This window comes from Apus apus, chromosome 1 (assembly GCF_020740795.1).
Source record: "Apus apus isolate bApuApu2 chromosome 1, bApuApu2.pri.cur, whole genome shotgun sequence".
NCBI lineage: Eukaryota > Metazoa > Chordata > Aves > Apodiformes > Apodidae > Apus > Apus apus.
In genome coordinates, this window is record NC_067282.1 from 64,994,284 (window position 1) to 65,015,281 (window position 20,998).

The 20,998-nt window shown below is 41.0% G+C and overlaps 1 protein-coding gene across 7 annotated transcripts in view; it reads right to left on the minus strand.

Annotated features, from left to right (window-relative positions):
• MAP4K4 (mitogen-activated protein kinase kinase kinase kinase 4) overlaps positions 1-20,998 on the minus strand; it is a 171,877-nt gene that overhangs the window by 35,889 nt on the left and 114,990 nt on the right. For 5 of the 7 annotated variants that reach the window (XM_051641276.1, XM_051641204.1, XM_051641604.1 and 2 more), the window contains exons 8-15: positions 19,181-19,235; positions 16,714-16,792; positions 14,555-14,730; positions 13,788-13,860; positions 13,108-13,318; positions 5,773-5,934; positions 3,558-3,644; positions 2,637-2,858 (exon numbers count right to left, since the gene is read on the minus strand). In XM_051641276.1, coding sequence (XP_051497236.1) covers positions 2,637-2,858; positions 3,558-3,644; positions 5,773-5,934; positions 13,108-13,318; positions 13,788-13,860; positions 14,555-14,730; positions 16,714-16,792; positions 19,181-19,235 — 1,065 coding nt within the window. The remainder of the gene's footprint in view (positions 1-2,636; positions 2,859-3,557; positions 3,645-5,772; positions 5,935-13,107; positions 13,319-13,787; positions 13,861-14,554; positions 14,731-16,713; positions 16,793-19,180; positions 19,236-20,998) is intronic. The other 2 variants (XM_051641362.1, XM_051641639.1) reach the window with 1 other exon arrangement.

The window sequence follows — 20,998 nt, forward strand, 5'->3', positions numbered from 1 at the left end:
TGCTCAGTCCTCAACAGAACATCAAGTGATGTCCCATGCAGAAACATCGTCTCTTCAAAGGCCACAGCATTGTGAACAAAGTGAGAGGTATGAAGGGCAAGAGATGGATGGAGGCTCCTGGCAGAAAGGAAATATCCTCCCATTTCCTAAGATGGCCTATTGCTGGAATAAGGGCAGTGCCTGTGTTTCTGCCAGGGGAGCTGCCACCGAGGAACACTAAACTCCCAGCATTTTATCAAAGCGTCAAAGAAAGATGAAACTGGCAGCTTGGGCTGATTTCACTTGTTGAGATTCTGCTCACAGAATTCATTTTAACAAAGCCAGTACTGGGGGGGTTTCCTAATTGTTCCCTAGCAGTGATGGCCTGCAGACGCTGGCTGTTCACCTACCAGTGTCAGAAGACAGAGGCAAGTCTCCAGGGCTCCTTAGCTAGTCTGCTTTACAAACTCAACCTGCCTCTACTTTCCAAAATTTGCCTAGAGGAATAAGCAGACAAGCTTCTGCAGGGTCTACACAAAATACACCATGTCTTGGGAAACACAACAATAATGGAGGCAAGCATTTTCACCATACAATCATTTTCACCACCATACTCAACTTCACAGAGCCATGCGTTAAAGTTTATAAAAAAGGCCAAACTTCTTGTTATGAATAGAACAAGGAAAAGCCCCAAGTCTTTCTGTCTGAAGGAACAGGCTTTCATGTCTCTAGCTGTAGATGATAGGAGGTTTCCTCCACGAAACACACAACTGCAGGAGTCACATGTCCTTAAAACCAGGCAGGAGATGGGAAGGAGACTGCCAGTGTATCCCTGGATAGAAATGTCCTGTTCCAGTCATCTGACCAGAAAAGAGAATTAAGCCCCATTTCTTGCTCTAATCTCTCCCCCCTCCCCGCCCCGTTTCCCAGAGCCAATCTTAGAAGTCCTTTTCCTTATATTCTCATTGCCAATGGACTGGGGAAAAAAAAAAACAAAAACAAAAAAAACACCTAATCACCCATAGACTTTGCCAGAACAAGAAAGCAAGCCCACTTTGGCTCATCATCCTGATGGTCAGAATCTCTGTAGATGGAAACTTTTTCTAGTGAATAGTCTACCTTAAAGTATGAGGCGCAGAATATTCATTCTCCAACTTCAGTGTCAAGAATGACATTAGACTTAGTGCCTGCTTTTAAGATTAACTGTAGCTGCTCCCACTGTCAGGCACCTACATACATAAATACACCTCCACCACATGTACCCAGCAATCTCTAGGAAGATCTGACTATTAACACAATTTTTCTGTGCCTTCACATTACTCCTTCTAGCTAGGACAAGCACAAAAGAAAAAGACTACGACAGAAAAATCAGCTAAGTTAGTGTTTCTGCTAAAGGATGTTAACACTTTGAATACTCAGGAGTTTCTCCCCTTTTCAACTCTGAAGGAAAACCAGAGACGAGGAACAGAGATGGTTCTGCAGCCATCCAAAGTCAGCCTTCAGGTTGGACAGGACTGCTGGACTAGCACTGTGTCTTCACTGAGATGGGCCAGGAACAAGGACAAGAGGGCTAGTTCCATGCCTGCACCACCACATACCAGACAAGTCTGAACTTCTTCCAGGAGATATGTACCAGATACTGCAGTCACCAAGAGGGATGCATGAGATAGCACAAATTTAGTTTATGAAGAACATGGACAAAAGCATCTACAAGATCAGTCTGTACTCATCAAACCCAAACAGGAATACTTCAAAGGCAATGAAGTGCTACTGGACAAAGGTGGACTGGAAGCTATTTTATCATGTTCAACAGCCACAAAGACTTTTTTGTTCCTGTTCCAAAATGTATTTACCTAGTTCCCACATGCTGGTGATTAATGTCATTAAGAGCTCTGACCAGTATTGCCCAGTCTAGTTGCTTCTGGGCGGTTTGGTGCTCAAGGGAATAAGAATAAGACCACTGAAAGTCAGCCAAGTATGCATGCAGGCAACTACTTGCTTAGCGATGCTACCCAGGGACCAGTGAAAACAGGAGAGACCACTCAATAAAACAAACAGTACTCTGATGATTTCAAATCAACTTGTGCCCAAAGTCCAAGAAGGCAGCACCACAGAGTTTCATAAGAGCAGGGACATGATGTCAGAAGAGAATACTTGATGCTTCAAAAATGAAACTAATTGAATTCAGGTTTGTATTCATGAGAGGGATGTTTTCAAGAGCCTAGCTAAAGCACCAAATGTGTAAACAGGTGCTATGTGCAAGCATCCCTCTTAGGTTCGTGCTTTCCAATTGCCAGTACTCACCAGAGACACGGATCACCAACTGCACAAATGCTTCCTCTGAAAACATGTCTGATGAAGTGCATGTGAGATTAACTTCCTGATGTGATGCTTCCAAAATCAGGTTCCCTCAGTTTGTAACCTTCCAAAATTTCTTTCTACCCTTTATACATCAAAACTCTGAACTTCAATGATTGCAGCAGAAGTACTCAGAAGTTCTCCTCGATCTGGAAACCAGCAGCCAACTTTTTATCCTGCCCCTTTACAAGTGACACTTTGGCCTCTGACTCCTCTACAGCAGAATCACAGTCACAATGATGCCAACAGGCAGGAGCAGAGGAGCAGGTAGCACATTGCTGCCCACAAGCAGGACTTACCTCACGCGCTCTCTCAGCAGGCTCATAGTGGGATTTTGGCTCAGGGGTATGATAGCTTTGTTTATTTCTTTCTTGCTGCTGCTGCTGCTGTTGCTGCTGCTGCTGCTGCTGCTGCCGCCTGTGATCATGCTGCAGTGACAGGAGGTAGGCTTGCTCCTGCTGCAACTGGCGCTGGAGTCGCTCTGCCTGTCGGTGTTCCTCCATCTCTCGCCATCTGTATTCCTTTGAGAGAACAAGTGAGTAATTCAAGACATGACACTGACTGTCTGGTGGATGTGTCCCTAGCCATCCCATTAAAAATGCACACTTCTGGTTGTTGTTGCCTGTTTTTTGGGTTTGGTTTTGTTTGTTTGTTTTTCTTTAAGGTTTTTTTTCATTGTTAAAGTGTAACCAAGAGCTAAGTTAGACCAATATGGCATGTGTCTTGTGTTGGGAAAGTTGAGAGTGTACTGCTAAGCTTGACACAATTGGAGAGTTATGTCAAAACTGATTTTTATTAAAGGGAAAAAAAAAGAAAGAGTTATTTATACTAAATCCAGTGTAAAGTTCATCAAACAATTATTTAGACCGACACTAGGCCATTGTATCCTGGGGTGGATTTACATATCATGTGTGCTTTTGATCTGCAACATAAGCACTCTAGTTCTTCACTGCATGCCAAGGTCTGTTCAGAAACTCGACCACCACACCAGAACAGTTCCACTTTAACATAAAGCCTCCTCTTACTGCCCAGAAAGCAGTGTGACCATACAGCACTTCTCATATGTGCCTGTCAGCCCACAACACTAGCATAAATGGCCTTTTAATCAAGCTCCTTTGTCATCATACTGTCAGTGCAGCTGTGCCCGACTGAGGGAAGCCTAGGACTGGCCAGATAAACGGATCCTATAGCTACTGAACAAAACAGATACAGTGCTTTACCAGTAACATGGCCTGCTCCTGGAGCAGCTGCTGCTGTAGAATTTCCAAGTGCCGCTGCTCCTCTTCTAGCTGTCGCCTGATATACTCCTGTCACATAGAAATTACCCAGCAATAAATTTATTCAAAAGGAATGCATCAGAACCCCCTGGGTGGAACACCACACGCTACTTCCCCAGTTCAGCTTTAACGAGAAACGCACTTCAGGATGGATTAGTGCCTGCAGAACAATTTAGGAAGCCCTGCCTCCTGAGCATCGGATTTTGGCCCCTTCCATTCTGAAATTTGGACTCTTGCAAATGTTGCCGGCACGGGCCAGAGCTCGTTTATGTATTTTGGAAGTGGTTTCAAGAAGCAGCAAAATGCACTTGAAGGTTTTGGAAAGTTAAAACACAGCAAGTCTGACTCAACACAGCCAACACAAAGTCACATGCAAGTTGTATTAAACATTAGTTTGTTGCACTGGTGCGATGAACTGTTAGCAACAGCTAGAGCCAGGCTTAGTCTAGGCAGACCTGGAGCAAGCTCCCTGACAGGGGCTCTGCCAACTGCAGTTGGGACCTGCCCTGCCATCTCCCCTGCTGCCCTCACCAGAAGCTTCTCCTGAGCAGACGCTGCCAGCCTTGCTGAATTATGCGATGGTTATGACACAAACAAACATCCACCAGGAAACAGATATTAGACCAAACTCACTTGCTCTTGCAATCTAGCCATCTCTCCACCTGCAGTCTTGACAGGTCGAAAAGTTTACCTGCTGCTTTGCCTGACCCCTGGAAGAACTCCAACTCTGAAGCACTAAACCCAAGCTGGTAACATCCTATCATGCAATTAATGGAAATATGTAACATGTGCATGCGCACACACACAAGCACACGCACACATTTACAATGTATGCATAAAGAAATTAATGGATCAGTGATACAGTGATGGGAGCTATAGGAAGTCTTGTGACACACTGATGAGAAATACTATACTGCTGTTACGCACATGGGCTGAGCCATAGTTTGGGTTAAAAAAAAAAAAAAACACTCTTAAGAGGGGGCATGTTTTTTCTTCTAAAAAAAAAATAATAAAATTCATAGTGGTTCAGCTTGGCCACATCAATTAGCCATGCGTCATTATTGGCACTGTGCGTAATTAGCATTTCAACAGTTTAAAAAGCAGCTGGGGGAATACCCGGTGTCTGCCCAAAAGCAAATTGCTGTGCTGTAATTAGAGATTGTCCATATATTTATTCCCACTGGTTAGTCTTCTCTCCTTTTGACTCAAAAATCTTTGAAATACACACAAACACAATAAAATTCCCCAGTAACACAATCATCAATGATCTCAAATGCAGTGACTTTACGTAAGAGAAAATTTAAATATATCAGGCCAAAACCAGCATTTCTGAAGTTAATGGGAAATTCATTATCAATCAGCCTCTAGGACACCAGTTTTGGTCCTTTATTTGGGATCAGTGTGTTGCAGCACATGCACAGTAATTATTACCCTGATTATCCCCCTGATTAAAATTTGTAAAGGATTTTAAAACATGCAGATTCCATGCATAAATATAGCAGCTGAATTTCAGAGTTTAAAAGCTTTCTCACCTGTCCTTTCAATGTATTAAGGACACACTGACACATCTTAAGATATACTTGCTGCCCGAACTGGCATACATTATTAGAACTGATTTGAAATAGAGTAAGAGAGAGAGCTTGCATATTTAAGCTTTAGGTAGGAAAACCCTCTGCAGCTCAAAGGTTCCATCTCAAATTCAGAATATTCAGAGTTTATGACGAGCCTCTGACCAATTCTGGGAGCTAGAAGCTGACACGCAACAGAGCTGCCCTTCTCTAGGAGGCCTTCTGAATAGACACATGTCCTGCAAGAACCACTGATCCAGCAAGACAAGCCTAGAAATTATTTTCAGCCCCAGTGATGATTTTGCCATTTTGCCAATTCTGATGGATTTTAGTCAAGCCCAGGGGCACGAGCTGAATTTAGAATGAGTACCACAACAAGACTTCTTTTTTTGAGGGAATATTGAAGCTGCCAGAATTTTCCATAAAGCCCTACAATCTGTGTTAGTGCATTTGCTGTCAGAGACAACAAAGATGAAAGGGTCAGTGTTAGGTAGCCTCTAAGCTGCTTTAGGCTTACTAATATTTAAAAAATTAAATTAGAATTTAGAAGAAACAAACTTATAACTCATATATCCGTATCACAGACTCACCTGCTCCCTTTCTACCCTCCTCTTTTCCTCCTCTGCTCTTCTTCTCTCTTCCTCTTCCTTACGCCTCCTCTCCATTTCTTCCAGACGTCTCTTTTCTTCCTGCTCTCTCCGCCTTTGCTCACGCTCTTGTTGCCTTCGAGCTTCCCGTTCTCTTCTTTGTTGCTACAGAAAGGGAAAAGAAACCACAAAGTTTTACTTTTGTTGTTATCAAAGAAAGAGGTGGGGTTGTTTTCTACTATGAAGAGAGGGATTTACCAGGACTGGCAAGCTCTGCAACTGAGCGACAAAACATTTTATGCAAGTGTTCCAGCAGGAAACTAACTCATACCTAGCACACTACTAGTCTTAAAAGCAGCCTTGAATACTCCCCCTGGTTTCTTCATGCACTCACACAAGGTCACGTACCATATTCCTGACAACTGAGATGTGGAAGCTCCCTGCTGCTTTTCAAAAGAGGCTCACATAAAAATCTCAATCTTTGAAAACTGTTCAACTCAAATCTTAATCAGAGTGACAATTTTCTTGACTTCAACACATTATCTACATGTTGCCCAAAGGGAATGATTAGCCCCACTGAATCAGCTAAATTATTAAAATGACAACTATCTGAGCTTTTGGTAAGCAGCTTCTCTCTTAATACAATTCATGGTCTGTTAAGTCTTTGGTGGTGTTGGCCCAACAAGCAGGCTCAATTTAATGCACTGCCCAAAACTCTGGCTAGGAGAGAAGGAAGGCTGACCAACACAGCTCCTCCCAGAACATCAAAAGCACCTCTATGTAAAAGATGAAAAACAGCTGAGCTAAGCTTTTACACTTAAACAGATAAACTTCAATGCATGACCCAAATGCAAACGGGTGCTGATACGTCTTCTGAAATTTGAAAAGAACCTGGAAAACAGCTCTAGAAAGCACAAACTGACTCATTTATGTCTATAGAGCACCATGTATGGCTTCAAAGACATTTTAAATGCCCGTAATCGTGCCCAACTCTTCCTGCACTTCTACACAAGCATCCAGTTACTCCACCTACCTCGAAATCCCAGGCAGCCACCCACAACTGCCTAAGTGTCAAAAGACCCAGCTGTCTCCTGTTCGACCATCAACTAGGAATAGCCTTATATTAACTTTCACTATAGATTTCCATAATTTTTTAACATATTGTAGAAGAAGTTTAAACAAAAAAAGGCATTCTCATGTTTAAACCCAAGAACAAAACGAAAATCTACATTGGTTATTCCTTTTCACGTTTAGGTTAATCCTATCACTAGGTCTTTTTTTGTTGAAGCAAAGCTGCTACAGCTTTGCCAGTCTTAAGGCACTCCAAATAGTTTTGCAAGAGCACTCGGATTGAGTTTTATTGGGGCTCACAAATTCATGGTTATTGGTGTATGTTTAACAGTTGTGCTCAACTAAATAAGCACAGGCCAATCTACACTCCCTGTGTTACTTCACAGGATGAGCTTTCTCTGCTAAGCACTTTACATGACTATGAAATAAGCTAAAGCTCAACAGCCTTTTCCAACTTCTGGAATCAATACTGATATGACAATGGAGAAGAAACACTGGGAGGGAAAAAAGGCGGTCAAGAATTAGTAGTACTTAAATAAAACAGGCTGTTTCCAATTCTCTTCAACTAGCTACAGTTTGAGGAAATACACAACTTTCACAAAAACCACTGCTCAGATACACCCACTTTGTAAGTATGACATCTTCCTTCCTGGCCCAGAACTTCACCCTGGGTCCCCTACTACCCTTCCTGTGACACAAGACAAGCTCTTTTCTACCCCACATTTTCTGCATCTTCTCAGAAACACAGCTTCCTTGTTCTTGCATCTCCTCTCCTAAATAAATGCATCTACCAGCCTTTTCTTTCTTGCTTAAGCAAGCTCTCTTCAATGAATGTAGCTACAAAAATAGCAGAAGTGCTGCAAGGCAGCCACGGCACACGGTGCATTTCATAGGTTTCACTGCCTCCCCTCCTTCATTTTTTAAGCACTCTAAAAGGATGAAGTAGGCACTTTTAATTCTGAATGTACGCATCTGTGTCAAACAATTTCTACATTTAAGTCAATATATTCAGGTGTCTCTTGCCTAATTAATTTTGACGGGCTCTTTGTTTAAGAAAACTAAGATGTGAAGTACAGTAATTCCATTGCCCTGAGGATCCAAGAGACAGCACACTGCTGACTGGTTAATATGTACATTTATCAACCAAAACACTTCTTACAACATATGAGGCCTGTCTAACAATATTGTGTTGACATTGTTAAGTAGATGTATTGCAGATCTTGGGGCAGCTTCATTCTCACTACAAGGAAGATGGGCAGAGCTTAGGTCTTTCAGATGAAACAAATTCATCTCTTCTTGCATCAATGGAAAAGTATTCTGCAGTAATTATAAATATCTGAACATAATATGAGAAAAATAAGTTATAAATTTATTAAGAGAACTGATTTCATGGCATTGTGAAATAAACAACATCAGCTATAAGACAACAGCTAGCTTGCTAGTACAGTACTGAGAGTAGATATTTATTACCTAGGAAATCAAGAAGGAAAAAAAATATTCCCTTCCACCAGTGTGCATATTAGTCAAATCTCCAAAGCACAAATGTGCAATTGTGTACACGCCAAAGTGCATGGAGAAATTTGGTTTCTTGGCATCCATTCTGCCTTCCCATCAGACACCGCCTCAGCCCCTTGCCAGGTGGGTGGGAAGGGAGGCACCCAGCACTGCCAAAACCAGCAGAAACATCCCACATGATCTGCTTATTCCCAGTGTTCGCCATAAGAGGAATGTTTCGCTTCCTTTACACATGGCCTTTGAAACCTGAGCATCAAACTACTGGCCACTAAGAAACTGGAATTTACTTTTAACGAACCCAAGGAGAGGAAACAGTGACGAGCATCTCTTGGGTTCTATTCTCCATCTTGTCAAAGAGATGGGAAAGCTGGTCAGAGTTAAGTCATTGCCAAACCAAGTTGGCTTCTGAAGCAGCCCTTTAGCTGACTTCCTACCATCTTTTTGTTGGCACATGGTCCTTCCTTACTGCCTCTAACAACTCTTCCATGAGAACACACTAAAGCCCTGGTCACTGTGTTCTAACACTTCAACTAATGAATTTAGTAAGTGTGATTGTTAATTATCATAATTCTTACCACACACTGCAAAAAAGGTCTGATATAAAACACTGTTCCTATAGGTGCCCAATACATAGCAGATATAGATCTGGATTCCCTATTATAGATGCATATTCAGATTTCTTTAGTTGGATATGGTATTACCAACTTTCTTGAACATGTCACATGAAAAGTTTATTTTTAAGGAGCTAACTGTTAACCAGAAGGTAAGGGCAGGAACTCTTCAAAGACATTTCAGAGATGCCAAAACAGAATTATGACAGAGCCCATACTGCCTCAAATTTCTGCATTTCACAAAATTGGTATTTAAAACACCATCATCATCATCAAAAAAAAAAAAAAAAAAGCCAAACATACAGAAAATGCAATGTCAATATTATGGTTCCTTGTTGAGTTTTAGGGTGCATTAATGATGACCTCATAATGGTACCCAACATTCCAAACTGGAAGACCATGCAGTAGAGCATAATTTACCAGGAGGGGGCAATGCAACTACACTTGCAGTTGGTGTATACCAACAAATTCAGGACCTCCTTCATACAGTGAAATGCTGAAGACAAATATAGATTCTCTATTTTTATATTAATAAAATACAATCACTCTGACTTATATTCAGATGAAGGTTGGTAAATACACATATTAATGATTTTTTTCACAAGGAATTAGGTAGCCTGGTATCAGCTCAGGAAGAGGATCAGAAAAATTAAGAGAGACTTTTGCTTTGCCCACACTAGAGATAAAGCAGAAGTTCTTCCTCAGTACCAATCCAAACTGCAAGTAATTAAAACTAAGAAGATATGAATAATCTCCCCTTCTGTAAAAGAAACAAAGTCCTGGCAAAAACTGCCTGCAGGTACACCTATATTAGCGTCTTGGTTCAGATCAGGAGTGCTCCTTTGAAGTAAATTATCCAATCACCTCCACTTACCAGGTTTTGTTTCATATTTTGAAGATGTCTTGGAGTGCCAACCACTCCTTTTGGATTAAATTAAAAAGGCAGATGCACTCCAACCACAAGCAGGCATGCAGTCTAGACCTCAGCTAATCCAAAGGAACTCCTGTCTTCAAACACATAGAGTGAAGTCTTTGGGTCCTCAGCACTTTAATTATTGTGCTCCACAAATCTGCTTGTACTGGACTGTACTGCTTGCCAAAGGAGCTATAATTTACCACTTCAAAAACAAGCATCTTAGGTTCCCATAACCAGGGGCAGAGACATAATTTAATGAAGTTATCCTATGGAGGTCCACACAGAATGGGATTTCACCATGGCTAATTCTGAATTTCCCAAATCAGACTCAGTTTTGCAAAGTACTAATTCAAATCCCTTTCCATACCCGGCACACTGAGCACTGATGTCTCCTGTTTGCTGAAGAGAAACACAGCCTCATGTTAGAACAGCATGGAACAGCTCAGATTTCTTGTTTCAACCATTTAAACACTTAGACGACATATAGCTGATATTTATGCAACTAATCTTCCTATGATTTTTATAGGAGGGGTGAAGGGGAGAACAAGCAATCCCCTTCTCAAAATATTTATGGTAATTTTCTACACTTTGACCATATTATCATTTAAACCTCCTAAGTAATATAGAAATTATAAAGTTCTTGCAACAATGAGTTTTAGAAGCCACCTAAATGCCTTTTTAAAAGTAAGCTTTTTTCTAATACTGCTGAGAATTACAGTTTTTGGCAGATGTCCTAAACACCATTCCTTGGCCAAAACTGTCTAGGCTCTGTGCCAGCATTGTAAGAACAAGCCCTCAATTTCAATTTAGGAAGCTGGGGGGTGGGGGGAGTTGGAGGGACAAGTGAAGTATAAGCAACTTGTCCAGGGAGATTATCGAATGCATAAAATTCTTCTCAAACAAGGTCAAACAGGTATACCCAAACGTACACTTACTCTACACAGCGAAAAATTACAGGATAGTAAGGCTTGGTAAAAATGTCAGTGAACTTAAGGAAACCCAGAGATTCACTGCCCAACACTAATCTGAACTCACATTACCAAGTTTTTCTTTGTTTACAGGCTTCATCAAAGCAGGGGGGTGAGTTAAGGACAAAGTGACAACATTCAATATTTTGGCCTTCAACTGTGACACAACACTGATGTTTATCTAAATATGTGTCTACCACCCTTCCCCCATCTTAAAAAGTTTGTTTTGACTGTTGTTTGTTAAAAATCACTTGGGATCACACATTTTTCCAACACAAGATCCAACAAACTCAGTGGGTTTTTTTGAACACTTAGGGTAAGTCTTTTTCTTAATTCACTTTAAGAACAATAAGCCTGCTCTATCACCTGCAAAAGGAAACATGTATAGCTCATTAGTCCTATATATGTTTCTAAGGTAACCACGCTGAAGTTATAGCCTCAAAAGGTAGAAGCTTTTCTTTTCCATACTTTACATGGTTTACTATGTAACCTTACTCAATAATACAACAACCTGCATTATATGCTGTCTTGTGGTTATTGAAGTTGCTAGATCTGGTTTGTATTTTAGAAAGCTGGACTGATTAAAACATAACTTTTGTAACTTTCAATTGCTCATTAATCATGATTTCTGCAACATCCCCTGGAAATTCAACCCTGGGCAGCAAAAAGATGCATGGCTTTGTTTTTCCATTACTAGCAGCAGCACCACCTTTCTTTTAAGAAGAAATTCCAGATTTTAAGGGTTGCACTGGTTACTAAACTTAAATCACCTAGATAATTTAATTGTAAAATGCCTCCCCTTCCTTGCCAAAAAATTTACCACCTGCAGAACTTTAGAGATTGAAGGGGCATTTAAAAGAACTCTATGACTACCACAGTAAGAAAAATTTCAGAGGCTAAGCAGTATCTCAGCTTTTTCCCACCTTGACAACATTGGCAAAATATTTCATTTTTGTATTTTCCAAGCCTCTTTTCATTATTTGCTCCCCCTGCAAAATCAGCCAGAATCTAAAAAGAGTTGGAAGTGCTATGATGTTTATACTGGCGATCACAGAAGGGTGGGGAAGAAAGAGAAGAGAAATGGAGTTTATATGCCTCCCCCTTTTCCCTCCTTCCTGACTTCATGTGTGGCTGAGTCCTCGCTACCAATCCCTCCTAACAGCAGCACTGAACTCACTTGCACATCAAGCAAAGAGGGATAAGGAGCACAATGTGACCGGGAAAGCTATTTAGAATTTTATATTATTTTTTATGTAAACACATCACGGGATGCAAATCAACATTTGGTCCTGGTTGTGTTCTCATTAAACATTACCAGGATTTGGAAAACCAGACTGGGTGTAGATTTTCCATAATTGCTAAGTGAATGGTTGAAACAGTGACTCAAGTAAGAGGTCATTTAAGGACAACGGGAATTTGACCCTGCACTTCCTGAGGAGCCAGAGGATTGGTTTCATTTCAGTTCTGTCATACGCAGCTCTGCCTTAAGAACTGTTTTGAAATCCTCCTACCTCTGAAGCTCACATTGCATACTGCATCTACATACATATAAAAGCACATAAGATCTCAGGAGGTGAAAAGTACAACAGAACAACATTGTACATGTACATTCATTTTCTTTTATCTTCGGGTAGTGTATGCAAATTGCACACTTACCATATCACAAAAGCGTGATTTGCATATTTGTAATTTTTGCATAATTATAATTTTAACATTTTACTGATAAATCTAGGTGGCTTTTAGTCATTGTGCTACCACGCATGAGAGAGTAATGCATCAAAAAATAGGCTTCTACCTGCCATGAATGAGTGCCGAACACAGATGTTTGAGGAAGCTTTAAAGGGAAACTGAAGCATGTCATGGGCCCAAAAAGAGTAATCTTGAGAAAAAAAAACCCACTTGGGAATAATTAATGTCTCCCCTTCTTTATAGCTACCTAAAGTCTAGACATGTTGCCTCTTCTTTGGAACAGATACCAAGACAACAGCCTCCCCCCAGATGTCTTCAAACAACCCAGCCTTGGCTCCTGTTGCCTCTACAGGAGCTGCTGGATATTTAAATGCTTTGGAAGATGGTTCATATTCAAGTAGCCAGACATGGATTTAAGTGCTTTGCTCTGTTTGCCAGTGGATTTGCAAATGTTGCTTTCTTTCCCAAGACGTGCTGGGGCTACAGGGAACTCTTTCTAAATGGGCATGGGAAACACAAACTTAGGAGGGGCTTTTTTGCTCCCCAAGCTCCAGACTCCTGTCTCTACCTCTTCTAGCCGCCTCCTTTGCTCCTTCTGCTGCTCGATGCGCTTTTGCCTCTCTGCCAGCAGCTGCCTCTTGTACTCTTCCTGCTCACGAAGCTGCTGCTCCTGCAGCAGCTGCTGTCTCCGAAGAGCCTCAGACCGTTCCTTGTTTTCCTGTTGAAGTCTCAGGAAATCACGTCGGAGGGTTGATTCTCCAGGCACATTGACAATGGAACTGCAACAAGAGGAAGTTAAAGCCTCCTGTACAATAAAGCCTGATAGGCCATGAAATACTTCTTCCACAGCAGGGGAAAATTACAAAATATAGCATGATATTAAATTTTAATCTCCTTTTTTTCAGAGCAAAGACAGTGGATGCATTCCAAATACACGCTCTCAGTGGAAGGTGTGAAATGAGGCCAAGCAAACTATAGACCAACTTTGACATGGTGGAACCCCTGAACAATCATATTTGCCATAAATCTCCCTCCATCCAGAGTTCACTGGCTCTAAGCCATATGAGGTAGAGCTTTAAAACCTTCAGCAGTCACAGAATAGGTATTCAAACCCTTTGGTGGTGGTTTGTGTGGCTTGTGCATGCTCTTAATAAGAGACGGAAATTGAGTGTGCTCCTGATTCATAATCACAGACATTTAGACTTACTTAGCGTGGACTGCCCAGAGCCCTCCCAAAGTAATTATTACCTTGGCTCTCCTTCTTGTTCAGGCACTTCCTCCTCTTCTTCCTCACTTCCACTATATTCATATTCCGTCTCATCTAATGGGAAAGAAACAAAGGCCTGGATAGTGCTTATCTTTAATTTTAGGACAGGAGGGAGTTGCAGTAGCACCTTAGTGAACCAGTTCCTATCCCCTTCAGTGAGATCTATCACAGACCCTAGAACTCATCTTCCCACACTTGTAAAGCAGCATAGTGCTTTGCAGCAGACTTTCATTGAATTCCCTGAACAACACCGGGTTTTATAGGTAAGACAAGACACCTGCAGATCCTCAGCACCACCTGAATAAAGAGAACAGGCTGCCCAAGATATCTGCTTCATAGCTTTTGTGATGGGTTATTTCTTGTGAGTCTGATTTACGGCATCATTCCACAAAAGACCCTACCACAGACCAAAAAAAAAGGGAAATGTCTATATGCCAGTATCTTCCCAAGTACTGTTTACTGCCTTTATGGAAGAGGCAGTGGCCCAGAAGCAGGTAAATTTAACTAAATCTGAAAATAAGACACTTGAAATTGATACTTTCTCTGTAGAGGACAGAACAAAACCTAAAAGCTCGCTGATGGTCAAAACATGAATTTAAAAAGAACCTTTCAACAGTTTTTGGCTGTTTAGAGCTTTTCTAGGGGTGGGTATTTAGAATGCAAAGCAGGATAAAAATACATGTTTTGAACAAGATAAAAGTATGTTTTTTGAACAAGCTACAACACTTGCTATTTAGAAGCTGCATACCTTTTTCTCCTCTCTTCTTTCTGGTCCTGTCTATATGGTCCTTAAGCTGGATTCGGACTTGCCTTTCATTTGGTTGGTCACGTATAAAGGGATGTTTCAAGAGTTGTTCTGTAGAAGGTCGCTGCATGTAATTTTTCACTAGACAACCTTCTATAAAGCTGAAAAACTTTTTTGACCTGAGAAAGCAGGGAGGGGAAAAAAAAACAAACAAGATCACAAGTAAAATTCAGCTCAAATATTTTTTCTGTTCTTCCTCAAAGTATAATTCCTTTCCTCCAAGAGAATGACGTCCCAGAGGATGGTACAAGGTCTGTCTGCAAGTATGCCTTCTTAACAAAGCTGACTGAATGTACTCCAGCTGAGCGCTGGGCTAGGTGGACAAAGGGCTGGGTAGACACAGGGCTGGATGGACACAGGGCAATACCAACATATCTGCAGTGCTTAGGCACAGCTTCCCAGAGCTGTGCCCTCTTTCACAGGCATAATTGCCCTGAAGGACAGGATCTCCAAGTGAAGGCAAATCATGCAAACCCAGCTCTGCTACTTTTGGACCAGACCTGGGTAGCATCCAGCTTGCTTGGAGCACAGGCAGGGCAGCTCTGCTGTGTCTCCACCTGCCCATGCTATCTAAGGGCATGTCTCCTTCAGAACAGTCACGCTGAAAGCCGCAAGAACTGCAGCCAACATTCCCCTGCCACGAGTAGCACAGGGCTGCTTCTGTACACACCTGGGCTCACTGCTAGCTCTGCAAGAATTCAAGAGAATTTTATTTTTTACCTGAAGAGCCACACACAAAAATCCTCATAGAACAATAGGTGGGTGTCAAACAGTGTTGCCTGTTCAACACAGGCACTTGGGGTCAAATTCTCACAGATGCAATTTAAGGGCATGAACTGAACAGAGCTCCTCCTGCACACCACATAAAGTGACAGGGTATGATAGTTAGCTAAGCTGGAGCACCCTCATCTGAAATTTGCCCTTCATTTGAACTCTTGAAGGACGACCTCTCCAGACAGAAGTTGCCAAACAAGCCACTTCCCAAAACAGAAAATACTCAAAACTGTATTCATTTGGCCTATCTTCTCATAACATGCCACTGAGCACACTATCAAAACAGTTGCACTGGCTTCAGTCAGAGTCACTTTTTCATTGATAGGTGCTCTCAACCTGCTCCTGTGAAAAATACCTCCTCTACAAGGTTAAGTGTAAAAGCAACGGTTTCCATCCATCACTTCACTTTCCTACTGTAATTTTAAGAGGTTGAATTCAAGGTAACTTCATTGGGTTGTTTTTTTAATTCCTCATGCCTTAAGTGTTATTCTAAACAAAAAGGTTAATTATATAAATACTGTACATGCATCTCAATTCCTTTAACATATGTAGAAAGCAAGTATGAGAGGAAGAAGGATGCCTTGACAGTGCAAGCCCATAATCAAGTCAATCCAGGCAAAGACCAAGCCCAGCAAGCAAGCCAAGTTTGTATTATGTTGATACTGAATAGGCAGTCAAATTACTTCATTATTTTGACAGGATCACAGCATCCTATGATCACATTCAATCTATTTGAAACCTCTTTCTAGGGAGTATTTTTTATTTCATACGTGCCAGTTGTAACCAGTAACTGGGAGGAAATCCTCCAATACTAATGGATTCTTCTCAGCTGGCAAGATATACACACTCAGTTCCAATCGTTTACAATAATTACAGTCAAAGCCTTCATTAGTTTTAATAGCTCCTTTCAACTTAGCAACTAGAACACTATAGTACTGTTCTGTTTCTGTATTATGATACATCTGAGAAAACACACTGCATATTAAGAGTGCTGTGGGAGTTTATCTTTTAAAATATGGATCCATTTGTCACCTTAATTCAGATTCTGCTCTGTCAAAAAAAAAAAAAAAAAGAAAAAAAAAAAGAAAAAAAGCTTGGTTTTTATTTTAACACAATTTGAAATAAAATTTATCTGGGACAAACAGAACTCAGTAAGCAGCACAAGCTTTTTTTTATTTCATGCTTTGATTCAGTAGCACAGAAGATCACAACAGAATGGTGTTTGCTAAATTTAACTGCTTTACAGTTCTGTGGAAGTGGTAACAAAAAAGCATGTCATGAGACAGAAGAAAGCATCACACTACAAACAAGAGATAACTAATACATACCATTTCTTGGATTTTAACCGTGGGGGAGGGTTCCTGGGTATCAGAAAGAGTGCCCTCATGGGATGCATGTCACAAAGAGCTGAAGGAAAGAAAACAAAACCAAACAGAAACATGTAGATACTGCTTTAATTGCTCACTCTCTCAATAGAATGGCTTCAACTTCCACAAAAATTCCCACTATCCTGACCACGCATGCAGCAGATACAGACAGCAATAAACTAAATGAAATTAGCCCAAAATGACAACTCCACAGCTCAGTGTGCCAAGGGCGGCCCCAAAAAGAGTAAAAGATCAAGCCACAGATTAACCTTCAGACTCCAGCATGACAGGAACATCTGTGCACAGCCCTCCTCCAGCCCCAAGTCATCTAACTTACTTTCCAGTCAATAAAATATTGGGAGAAGATGATGGCAGAAGGGAAGAATTACACAGTTATTGTTTCTTACAAAGTTCATTACACCTGCCCTCCTCTACCATTATGCAGACAATTAAGGCAGGATGCCACATTTTTCCTCTCCAGACTTGGAGCTTTTTTCCTATTTCAAGGCCTGACGTTTTTGAAGCATGGGAGGGTCTGTATCAAAAGAAGGATTCCCTGCAGACTTGAAATGCAAACCTACTTTTGTCAAAATAAGTCCCCTTGGTTTCAGTGGACACTTGAAGGGAGTCCATGAAGGACGGCCTTTCCTCTTGCTGCAGAGCAAGGAGCTGAGCCAATGCAAGGAAACAAGGGAGCAGAAAAAGAGGATGCTCAAGAAAGGATGTTAGAAGTAAATGCTCTGTTTTGACCATCTTCCTATGCTTGACCTCTTGCACCATCAGTCTGGGCCTGAATGATCACTGCAGGAAAGGGTGTTTTCCACACAGCAGAAATTCAGGAGAAACAGACTGATGTGAAGAGGATTCTGGATTCAGAAATAAGGGGCCACAACCCTGGCAGAGAAGACCTTTGGCATGCCTGTGGGCCTCCATCAGACCACCAAGCTTAGAGATTCTCTCTTCAGCCATCGCTGCAGTAGGAGGCAGAGCCCACATGCCAGAGGAGAGACCAAGGCAAGAGATGTTCAGCATTTATGCTGGGTATATTCCTTCTCAAATGCCCCTCTTGTGCTTTTACACAAAGGGGGGCCAAGCTCTGCTTCAGTTTGGAAATGAAAAAATATTCTTGTCCAGTTCCAGGCTTACAAAACCCACAGACACAGCTTTTAACTGAAAGCCACTCAGGCAACCCTATGAATAAAAAGGTACAGCGAAAAAGAGGTCAAGTGGTAGCTCAAACACTGTTAATACAGCACTCACTGAGGTGTCCTGGGAGCACCTCTCACATGGGCACTCATGCAAACATGCAATTAGGAAGAAAGAATAAAAATATTTTTTTTAAAAAATCAGACCTCCTAAAACATGGAATCAAATCAAGAGTGTTGTGCTTCAATTTATAAATTAAACATTAACAACAACAAAAAAAAAAAAATCAGGCAGCAGCTATAATGAAATTACTATTTTTTTGCTAGGAAAATATAAAAACTTAATTTAAACATGATTATTTCAAAGACAGAGGCTTCAAGACGGGCTGTAGTGTGGTGGTTGCTTATGTGTAAAAAATATAATTAACTCACTTTTAGGTACCTTAGGCTCTTATTTTTTAAAAACAGAGCTCCAGCTGGGGTTGCTAGATCAATAAGGATTTCGTAAAAATTATGACTGAAAGCTAAAACACCATGCCTCATTTCTTTTCTTTTTAATCTTTCTGTCTTCCTTACACTTATCAGCTGTTTGTCTTGATATTCAGGAAGAGTAAGTATGTGAGGGGAAAAATAAGCTATAAAAAGTTGTGCGTTTTTCATGTCCAGGTTTTTGTCTCAAAAATACCCATATCAACTGATGAGCATCCTTAAGCCAGGAGCATAAAGTTTAATATTCTGTGTTGAAGACAGATTTACAGTTTAAGTCATGCCACTGCTAAGGAAGACCAACACCACTCACCCAGGAGTGGAAACAAAAGAAGCAACGTTAGCATTACCCAGACTGACCGAAAGCCAACACAGAAACAATTGCTACAGATGTTTTCTTCATTAAGGTCCATCTTCTTAAGGCTCCACTGCCCCTTTCCCCAGCTGAGGTTTCAGTATCCCAGGCCAGGCCATACACAAATTGAGACACAACTCCAAAACACAATATACTACCCATAGGAAGTAAGTCTGATGCTCGATTAGCATCCAAATATTCCTGCTATAGAAATTAAATTACTGTAGTCTGCACTGGAGTGCTTAAACACTGTCCTATCTTTATCAAAAATGTTGCTATTTATGGGATTTTATATTTATAGGGCAGACAAAACCAAAGAGAACAGAAATAACATGAGAATACTTTCAGAAACCTCAAAACCAGGCTTAGATTACAACCACCATCTCCCAAGTATAGGTTTCAGTCTTAACCAGCCCACTGGAGAAGCACACGGATAACTTACGGGGAGCTCCTTCTGCCATTTCTATAGCTGTAATGCCACATGACCAAAGGTCACTCTGCATAAAAAGAGGAAGACCATATGTTAGTAGGTGGATTTACCCATTCAGACAGTAAGTACTATTTACAGAGGCCCTGTAGGTGAGACTGAAACCAAATACCACTGCTATTTAAGTAATATAAGCTTGCTTTTTTTCTTGTAACAGAATCATAAAACCCTACTTAACATATAATACTTAAATATATAGGCACAAATGCATGCATGCATTCATACTGAGTATGCAAACAACCTTTTCCAATACCATGAAAACATATTCATATTATGACAATGAAGAATATATGCCCAAAATCAAAGTCTATTAAGTAACAGAATTTTCAATACTCCATATAGTAGATTCAGAGAAAACAGATATTCCCCCAAACAAAAGAGGGAGAAAACAAAAGACTGTGAGGGGAAAAACCCAAAACCTGTAATGTCTGTTTCAGTGTTTAAACCAGCAAATAAACAAATACAGATTAGCCAAATACGCCCAGTCCTGAACTTTTTCTAGTCCAAATAATCAAGTGACAGCTGCATACAGGGCAACAGTTGGAAGAGAGTAGATTTAGGTTAGACATTAGGAAGAAATTCTTGAGTGTGATGGTGGTGAGACACTTGAACAGGTTGCCCAGGGAGGCTGTGTCTGCCCCCTCCCTGCAAGTGTTCAAGGCCAGGTTGGACGGGGCTTTGAGCAACCTGGTCTAGTGGAAGGCATCCCTGCCCATGCAGCGGGGCTGGAACTAGATGATCTTTAAGGTCTCTTCCAAACCAAACCAGTCTGTGATTCTATAAACAGTCATCATTGCTAAAATGAAAGAAGTCTCTGTTGGACACCGCTTGGAGCCAAAGCAAAGGCTCGTTTGCTACCATCTCAGCTTTCCTTTAAATGTTATGGAACAAGAGCCCTCCAGTGGCAGCCTCTCAAGGTACCACCTCTAGCCAGCAACTCTGACTAGGGAGAGCCTGAGAGTCTGAAGGGTCCAGTGCAGGCAAGAGCTGGAAAAGTCCTGGCAAGGCACCAACTCCAGAGACTGACTAAGTTTAAGGGGAAAAAAACTGGAGAAGGCTGCTGAGAAAGAGCTGCTCTTGATCAAAGCAGTCTTAATTTCTGGTAACAATAATAACTTTTACAAAAATGAGTCAAAACTAATAGGCAAATAAGCTCCTCTTGAACTACAAGCAGAAAGTATTTCTAATTACTGTATTTTCAGACCCAGCAAGGCACTCTTCTTTTCTCTTGGTCCAATCCAGCCATTTAAGCTAAATTGCATAGCCTCATGATCTTACAAAATCTTTCAACCATGAATTTTTGGGCAAGAGAGCCTACAGGCTCTACCAGGAACAACACACAGGTGTTTTCAGAGGCAGACAAGAGGTATTTTTCACATCACTACTGCATTAACAAATATTGCAGAGCGGTTCTCCATTATTAGATCCTTTAATAGCCACCCTTCCTTCCTAATAACTCCATCTGCAAAGACATAAATCTTTAATACAATGAACTGATAGATGTTCAAAGTGATTAAATAATTAAAAAAAAAAAACAGGGTCAATCTGAGCAATCTTAGTCAAAAGGTACAAAAATACCAATTCAAAAAACCTGGGCTTTTAAAGTAGTTTTAGACATACACCAGCATACTGATAGTTAACACTACTATCAATCTCAGCAAATTGGTATCATTGATATTCAGCTCTAAAATTCATTGTAAGGCCTTAATCAAAGACTTTCTGCTATCTTGGTTGCCCTCCTTGGTTAAACATCAGAACAACCGCATTAATCTA